The sequence below is a fragment of the Aristolochia californica genome, unplaced genomic scaffold (genome assembly GCF_029961685.1).
Source record: "Aristolochia californica isolate CCGP_79_NKW_82.1479 unplaced genomic scaffold, dmAriCali1.0.hap1 SCAF_8, whole genome shotgun sequence".
Lineage (NCBI taxonomy): Eukaryota > Viridiplantae > Streptophyta > Magnoliopsida > Piperales > Aristolochiaceae > Aristolochia > Aristolochia californica.
The window spans coordinates 40,502,141-40,510,797 of record NW_027182279.1 but is presented as its reverse complement, the minus strand read 5'-3'; the positions used below and the strand labels follow the sequence as shown (position 1 = coordinate 40,510,797).

At 38.9% G+C, this 8,657-nt stretch overlaps 2 protein-coding genes across 2 annotated transcripts; both read right to left on the bottom strand.

Annotated features, from left to right (window-relative positions):
* Nucleotides 1-2,825: 2,825 nt before the first annotated feature.
* Nucleotides 2,826-4,986, bottom strand: LOC137939498 (UPF0481 protein At3g47200-like). Its single transcript, XM_068784784.1, has 2 exons — nucleotides 4,894-4,986; nucleotides 2,826-4,802 (listed from the first exon to the last, which is right to left on the bottom strand). Exon 2 carries the CDS (start codon nucleotides 4,622-4,624, stop codon nucleotides 3,095-3,097), a length of 1,530 nt encoding a protein of 509 aa, XP_068640885.1. The 5' UTR covers nucleotides 4,625-4,802; nucleotides 4,894-4,986; the 3' UTR covers nucleotides 2,826-3,094.
* Nucleotides 4,987-5,766: 780 nt separating this feature from the next.
* Nucleotides 5,767-7,613, bottom strand: LOC137938574 (UPF0481 protein At3g47200-like). Its single transcript, XM_068783522.1, has 3 exons — nucleotides 7,584-7,613; nucleotides 7,396-7,497; nucleotides 5,767-7,209 (listed from the first exon to the last, which is right to left on the bottom strand). Exons 1-3 carry the CDS (start codon nucleotides 7,611-7,613, stop codon nucleotides 5,767-5,769), a joined length of 1,575 nt encoding a protein of 524 aa, XP_068639623.1.
* Nucleotides 7,614-8,657: the final 1,044 nt, after the last annotated feature.

Sequence of the window (8,657 nt, the reverse complement as noted above, 5' to 3'; positions counted from 1 at the left end):
AAGGCACTAATGGGTTTTGTGGATGCGGATTTTGTGGGTGATTTAGACAAGAGGCGTTCCTTGACAGGATATATTTTTAATTTTGGAGATTGTGCAATTAGTTGGAAGTCTACACTTCAAGCCACTGTTGCACTCTCAAGTATCAAGGCCGAATACATGGCAATTACAGAGGCTATCAAGGAAGCTATTTGGCTCAAGGCGTTTGTTGGTGAGATGTCTTCTATCGAGGGTCCTATTACAGTGCACTGTGACAACTAAAGCGTCATTCATTTGACAAAGGACCGCATGTATCATGAGAAGACGAAGCACATTGATATTCAGTATCATTTTGTTCGAGATGTGATCTCGGATGGTAAGGTTGTCATGAAGAAGATTGGTACTGAGTCCAATCCAGCCGATATGCTCACAAAGCCTCTTCCAATTGCAAAATTCAAGTTTTGTTCAGGTTTGGTGTCGGTTTGTTTCTAGCATGTTGCTAGTGTATCTTTATGTTTGTTTTTGTTTAGGTTATGTTTGTTTTAGATGCAATTTGGTTCAAAGTGGAGATTGTTATGTTTGACCAAATTATGGTGTGGGGCCCAATGGGCCCATGTAATTTTATCTATTTATCTTATGTAACCTTAAGTTAGGGAACAATAAATTGAATAACAAAAATTGGGAAATACACCCCCCCCCCCCCCCCCATCGTCTTCTTCTCGATCCAGATTCTCAACCCAAAATCCTATACAAATAGAGATGGAAATGGTAACAACGTTCTCTTGAGCGTTTTGGTAAACAGATAGAGGAACAACACGATTTCATACAAAATGAAGAAAAATGAGAAACTTACATTAGTGCACAAGAACAGAAACAGAATAAAAAGCAAACCTGAAGGAGAGTTGAGGTCTTCTGCAGTAAAGGGTCAACGATGCTTTCCCGAAACAAGTCCAAGATCAACTCTCTCTCTCTCAACATGTCCCACCAGAGCTCTTAAGCCGAGTCTGCCTCACATCCAATTTGAAGGCCATGAGAGATCACAAGGGTTTTCACCACCTTCAATAAAAGAAATACTTACAAGCCATTTTCGTTCGAGTTCACCATTAAAGCCCTCAGAGTTATAAGCAGACTGAAGAACACTCTCCATTTAAAACAAAAACTAGCCGTTGTTCCAATCCCTTCTCACCAGCACACACAATCCCTTTTCATTATTTACACTTACAAGACCATCTAATGAAGACTTTTTGTAGGCTGATAAGTACCCTTAAGCTACTTTTCTCCAATTTTGATTATGACATGTCCTTAAACAAATCACCCTTCATGTCAACGCTCTACCCTGCGTCGATCCAATGCATAGCTTCAATTTGAAGGTGTCAGTTTGGCCGCTCAATCCAATCTGGAGTCTCAGATTCTTGAACAATAGTCTCTCGCTTCTGTATCCAATGACTGCTTTAACACCCAATCTGAAAATTGGATCCGATGCGACCTGCATATCCACTTGAACTTTGGTTCATTTATATTTTTTGAACCAAACTGGCCAGATTTTGGTTCAAAACATAAGCATCCCCTCTGTCTAACATCTCCTCTTTCTTCTGCCATCCCCTCTTTTTTCTTCAAACTTTTCACCTCCAACGAGGGAGTGCAGAAGTCTCTTCTATCTTCTGCCATATCTCCCGTCCTCTCAGCTAGACAATCACCCAAAATACTACTTTGCAATTGACTGAATACACATGGAAACAACATGACACCAAGTGCAGTTAGATTGATTTTTGCAATCTTGAAATGCCATTCCAAGCAAAGAAATCAAGTTTTGTGAGATTTTTTGATGCGGGACAAGGTGCGATTTTAATTGATGTATACGAATGTCGATTAATTGTTAAAATTAGAAAGATAAAAGAAAAAATAGAAAAAAAGAAAGAAGAATTAGGAACAAGAAATAGGAGAATTGAGATGAGTAAGTTGAACAAAGAAAGAAAAAGAACAAGGGGAAGAAGAATAAGGAAGGAGAGAGAGAGGTAGAGATAAAAAATATGATATTTTATTAAATCTTAGATACTTTTAACATCCTGTTACAACTTATAAAACCCTTAGTACCCAACAATCCATTTAAGAAACCAAATCAACACCTTCGATGGAATGAAAGCTAGGTTCTTGGCAAGACAATTGGAAGATTAATGGAATATCGAAGATGATTTTGGTACGAGAAGCTCATTTTATTTTAAAATTGCAGAGTTCATTGCTTAAGCTTGCCTCAAGGCTAAACTAGAGAACTTTGAAGCGATCGATGTTGAATCTGGGTTTCAACTATCGTTCTTCAATGTCCAAGCATAACCCTCTATATGGTTCGCAAGATCATCACTGAAGTTCAACAGCCTACTTCACAGCCTTTCTGAACGTCTCTGTTCCTTCTCTTTCTGCCCTTCTTTATTTCACCCAGAAACAAATTACTTTACCCTTCTTGTTTTTCCAAGCTGCAACTCTACCTGTGAAGTCTGGTTTCTGACTTCACTTTGCTGCAAGCTGTACAAAATAACTTTTTTCTTGTGGCTGCCCAACATTCCGTACTCTGCTCTGCTTTACAAGAAACAATTTTTTTCTGTGGCTTCAGCCTTTAGAACGCTGTGACCAACCTATCTGCAGCTCTCCCCTCTATTTTCCTTTCTTTCTCATTTCGCTCTCTGGTTTCACCCTATCAGTCTGTCTGGAAGTATGAATTCACCTTGCCTTATTAGGCAAGTTAACTCTTTCTGTATGTTTTCAGTTGAGGAGCATTATCTTTTTGAGGCAGGCAAGGAAGCGTGCTTCTGATTCTGGTATTTCATGTCTACCTTATGCAATCTGGGAGTCTTGCAGATTAACTGTTTTAATTAGGACTATGCAGAAGAAACTGCTACTAGATTTTATTAAGTTTCCTTTAGTGAACTTCGTTATACAATTTCTAAGCAACAATCGTTTTTTTATGTACTCCAGTAGTCCTAAGCATACACATAAGCATTAGAAACACAAACACAAAGCTGATATAAATTGCAGAAAAAAGCTGCTTTGAACCACAATCTCTGCCCTGATGCCCTGAAAGTAAAAATTCTCAGCTTCGAATGAGAATCTGAAAAAGGAACATCTATGTAGCCTTAATGAAGCCATAGATGGAAAAAATTGATTGGACCACATTGAGAACTAGTAGGAAGATTGCTGCCACAAGAGAGATGACTGACCAAGGGCTACCAAAGTAATCATTCATTAATTTTGCCCACCATGTGTTGTATTTATTTCCACAGTAGTCATTCACTTCCTTGGACAACTGTGGAAGAAAACTCTCTTCCCACCGGCAAACCAGATAAGTACTCAATTTGTTGAAGACTGCTACAACTTCTTCATCTACACCTAAAGAATGTAGAAGAATTCCACTCTTGATGAGTATGTCGACATCCTTCTCTGTGTTAATTACATAATCCATGAAGATTGAGTAGCTAGTGAAAGATGTGCCAACAGTGGGATCACATTGCTCCCAAGCTGCTAAGTTTAGGAGGAGTTTCTTGGTATTACCATTAATCTGTAGATATGGGATCTCCAAGACACCCTTTTTGAAGGTTATGTCAGTGAATGCATCTCCCTCGTTCCTCCTGAAATGGACCCCTGACATTGTAAGTCTCCTTGCAGTAGATATTGGTTTCAGAAGTGTGGTAGGTAACTGTCCTTTGTTGTTTTTTGAAATTGGGAGCTCATAAGAGCGAGAAGAGAACAAATTCTCCAATTTGGAGGAGATGATTTTCAGTGGGTTGTAACTCCTGCTGCTTACAGGACTTTGAGGACCAGATGGGCGAAGATGGTGATGAACTAAATGAAGCAGATGATGGACAGATTTGGACTCCAATGGCTTCACATTCTTGTTTATCGTCACAAACTGGCTAAAAAATTCAAGGCAGAGCTCTACCAATGAAGGATATGCAGATTTATTAACAAAGACCATGTCAAATATCAGTTGGAGTGCGAAGAATGGAACCTGGTAGGGGACAAGGAGCATATCCATCCACAGGTCTTGAATGTTAGAGACACAGGGATAGTCCACCTTGTCCAGTATCTTTTCATGGAACTTAAGAAGAATATCTATGATATGGAAGCCGCTGAACAAGAGATAAAGCAACTGCTTCAAATCTACCTCAAGGGGAACTTCATGGGACATCTTGATCTGATCTTTGAATTCATTCATCGCCACAAGGTAATGCTGCAAAGTCTTTTCCTTATTCCGGGAGAGAATCGAATCCACATGCTGCATCTCGTGATCAGTCAACCTAGTTGGTGAATAGACCCCTTCAACTGTATAACTGAGTGAAAGCCACCGGTATTGAGGGGTGTAAGCGTTCTCTTGGAAACGAAGAAGGGTCTCTGGAACTTGGTAAATGGTAACTGGTCGAGGCTCGACGAAAGACTGAATTTTAGATTTCACTTGCTCTATATATCCTTCTTCATACCCATTCACTTGCAGTAAGCGACTGTGAAGGTCTCTTGTTTCTCCTGCCATCTCTTCCCCTTCAAGATCACGAATTTCCTCATGGCGGCTTGGAGTATCTCCTCTTTCATTAGCCCTCCCCCCTTCCTCTGAACCTTGCACGATAAAGGGTGTGCGCAGGTCTCCGCCATCTTCAGCCATGTCGCCCTTCCCCTCAGTTAGACTACCCACTGGAACTGTTACTCTGCGATTAACTGAACAAGCATGGAAACGACAAGATCCCAAGCGCAGTTTGATTATTTCCGCTTTCTTCAATTACGATTCCAAGTGCAGAAATCGAGTTCAGCAAGACCTCTCCAAGATTGAGCATTTGGAATCACTGAAAATTAAGTCTTCTCAAGTAAAAAGAACTAAGCCTATGTCAGTTAAAAGGAAAACTCTACAGTCCTACAAGCTAAAGAATACAGTACCTGAAAAAGAAGATCATGGTGGTCATCTTTATTTTCTAGCAACTGATAGAACCACTGAAGAGAATTTCCATAAGGAATGAACAATTAAAACATCTCTTGACCTTAAGTTACAGAGATCTGCTACCATTATCCATACTTTTTTCATAAAGTTAGGAAAAGGGTAGCCACTAAGTTGGAAGATGGAGCTCTCTCTGGGTTCATATCATGTGGTGGCCAACCTTAGGCAACCTTGTCCTTTGGCTTAGGTTCTTGTCAGGTTCTTTTCATTAAAATAAAAATCTCAAATTCAGTTGTTTATGGAGAACAAAAAATACCTTTTTCTTTGCATTTCTTTCATGTATATGAAAAAATTATGGAAACAAAAAGGATGAGGGCCCCTAATTACGGGTAAAAAGAAGACAGAGGTGAGGTATGAAGCAAAACCAACCCCTTTCCCAAATTTTATTTTAAATTTATTTTTATTGTTAATTATGTTAGTGCATCCACTAGTATACCTCAGTTGAATGGAATAATCTAGGCTTACCCACCTTTTCGGTTTGAGAACATTTTTTATGTATTTTTCTTGTCTTTTCCCTCTTTGTTTGCTTGCCTATTTGTCCATTTCCAGGCATGACTACCTCCTAATCTTCCAAAAATTTGATCAACTTGTAGAACACTGTGTAAAGAAATTACAGTAACTTAAGTATTTTAATGTGTTGTCAATATCAGAGCTCTAAGCCCTTCATAAATACAGTGGAAGTCTTTAAGTGCATACAGATTACAGACAAGAATACAATAACAGGATATAGATCGCAGAAACAATAGCTTTGAACCATAGACTGCACTAGAAGTATTAAGTCCACAGCTTCAACTAAGTGCCTAAAACAAGAGTGACTACGGAGACTCCAAAAAGCTGTAGATAAAAAATATAGACTGGATCGTATTGAGAATGAGAAGCAAGATCCCAGCCACCAGGGAAATGCCTGCCCAAGGGTTATTGAAGTAATCGTTCATCAAATTTGCCCACCAAATGTTCATTTTATTTTCACAGTATCTGTTCACATCTATGGACAACTGCGGAAGAAAACTCTCTTCCCAACGGCAGACGAGGTGGGTACTCAAATTGTTGAAGACAGATGCAACCTCTTCATCAGTACCTAATGTGTGACCGATAATCCCACCCTTGCTGAGAATGTCAACATCCTTTTCTGTGTTAACTATCAAGTCCATGAAGATTGAGTAGCTAGAAAAATATGTGCCGGCAGAAGCATCACATTGCTCCCAAGCGGCGAGGTTTTGGAGGAGTTTCTTGGTGTTTTCATCAATTTGTATGTATGGGATCTCTAGAACACCCTTTTTGAAGGTTATGTCGGTGAATCCATGACCATCTTTCCTTCTGAACTTAATTCCAGCTTCTGTGAATCTTCTTGCAGAAGATATGGGATTCAGAGTGAGTGTCGTAGGTAACTGTTTTCTGCTATTGTTTGATATGGGAAGCTCAGAAGAGTGAGAAGGGAAACTATTTTTCAGCTTGGAGAAAATGATTTTTAGTTGGTTGTAAGACCTGCAGCTTAAAGGGTTTTGAGGTCTAGATGGGAGAAGATGGTAATGAACCAAGTGAAGCTGATGATGCACAGATCTGGACTCTAATGGATGCTGGTTCTTGTTTATCGTCAGAAATTGACCGAAAAATTGAAGGCAGAGCTCTACCAAAGAAGGGTATTTGGATTTATCAACAACGGCCATGTCAAATATCAACTGGAGTGCAAAGAATGGAACCTGGTTAGGGAGGAGCATGTCCATCCACAGGTCTTGAATGTTAGAGACACACAGAGTATCCACCTTGGCTTTCAATCTCTCGTCATAGAACATGAGAAGAACATCTATGACAAAGAAGCCGCTGAACAAGAGAAAAAGCAAGTGCTTCAAGTCTACATCAAGGGTGACATAGTGGCACTTCTTAATCTGGTCTTTGAATGCAGACATTGCCTGTAGGTAATCCTCCAAACTCTTGGTTGGATTTCGGGAGAGAATCGAATGCATATGCCGCATCGCATGTTGATTCTTCAAATTTTCTCTTGGGTAGAATTGATCAAATGAATAATGGATTGCCAGCCACAGGTGGCGAGGGATGTAAGCATCTTCTTGGTCTCTGCGAATGTGAATGCTAATTGCAGGAGGCTCCTCAACAAAAGGCACAATTGCAGATTTGACATCCTTTAAAAGCCCCTCATCATATTCTTTCAAGTTTTTGCCAAGGTCTCTTGTTTCTCCTATCTTCTCTTCAAAACTGCGAATTTCCACACTACGGGTTCGAACATCTCTTCTTTTTTCTGTCTTCCTCAAAAATTTTCAGATCCAGTGAGTGAAGAGATCTTTTTTATCTTCTGCCATATCTCCCTTCCCCACCTACTGCCACTCAACAGCTACTCTGCAAATGACTGAAACAATATGATACCGAGTGCAGTTAGATTGATTTCTACAATCTTGAATTGACATTTCCATGTGAAGAAATCAAGTTACAGTAAGAACATGCGCATTTGGAATCACTGAAAGTTTGCCTTTGCCAGTAAAAAGAACTAAGCATGAGAATTGTATCTGCTTGACAAAGACTCCAGTATTCTTCTACATTACTGAGAATGAATGATCAGAAGAACGAGAAAGCAGGAGAAACAGAAAGCAGAACTAAACTGAATCAAGGAATGCAGTACCTGAAAAAAAAGATTATCACTGTGGTTCATTATCTGTACACTACAGAAACTGATACAGCCACTCTAGAGAGTTTCCACAAGAGGACTGACCTTGCAGAGATATGCCTCAATTACTCATATATATACATCAAGTTAGAAAATGAGTGGATTATTTAAATGACTGATCCTACTGTGAAGGAAGACGTGATGCACGAGGAAGAGACTCAAGGGATATCTTTTTTGAGATTTAATAATCAAGAAAGACTTGTCACCTCCACGCGTCTATAGTGTCTGTTGATGCTTGCATGGTGGTGTAGACGTTGAAAAAAGCCAAGAGTTTGCTTCTCAAATGTACGAGAAAGAAGGAAAAAGAAGACAAGACCAGGGGAATGAGGATAAGGATCATAAAGTTTCGAGCCTTCGAGGTATCTTTGCTTCTGCATCGCAAACGTAACACCAAAAGAGACTTTCATATAAAATTCTATTAATGCCTTACCAAAAAATTAAAATAATTTTTTTAAGAAAATTTTAAGGGAAATTAAATGGTCCTGTTAATGCCTTTTTTAGGGGAATAAATAGAAACAAATAATCAATCTCATATATTACTATACTTATCCGATAAATTTTTAGTAAAATAAAATATCATATGCTAAATTATAGTGAAAAATTACCTTATACCGAAAGTATTACAACATTAATTGTCAAAATACTTATTCAATAAAATTTCATATGTTTTTTCGAACCCATCTTGGCTTCAAAATTTTACCATAAAAATTATATGATTTTCTCAATAAGAATTTCCAACTAGAAAAGTGTTTCCGATAAACATGAAGCACTAATGGTCCCTGAAAACATATTTCTACTAGAAATGTCTTTCCAACATTTCCTAGAAAACACATTAACAGGGCCTTACACTATCTCAACTCTCTCCATTTGCCGACTATGACCCACAATTGTGACTCAAACCCTCACCAATCCCAAGTGGTGTCAGGTTATGTCTGATGAGTATGATGTTTTTGTTCGGAATGGGACATAGAAACTTGTTCTCTTAGATCCCTTGTAGAATCTGGTAGGTTGCAAATGATTTTTTTGTAC

Excerpts from the sequence above, each read along its gene's own strand:
- LOC137938574 (XM_068783522.1), bottom strand. The coding sequence starts at position 7,613 with ATGAACCACAGTGATAATCTTTTTTTTCAG. Across the intron at positions 7,498-7,583 it reads GTGATAATCTTTTTTTTCAG|AAGAATACTGGAGTCTTTGT; the intron begins GTACTGCATTCC and ends TCAGTAATGTAG. Across the intron at positions 7,210-7,395 it reads CAAATGCGCATGTTCTTACT|ACAGAAAAAAGAAGAGATGT; the intron begins GTAACTTGATTT and ends TTTTTGAGGAAG.
- LOC137939498 (XM_068784784.1), bottom strand. The coding sequence starts at position 4,624 with ATGGCTGAAGATGGCGGAGACCTGCGCACACCCTTTATCGTGCAAGGT.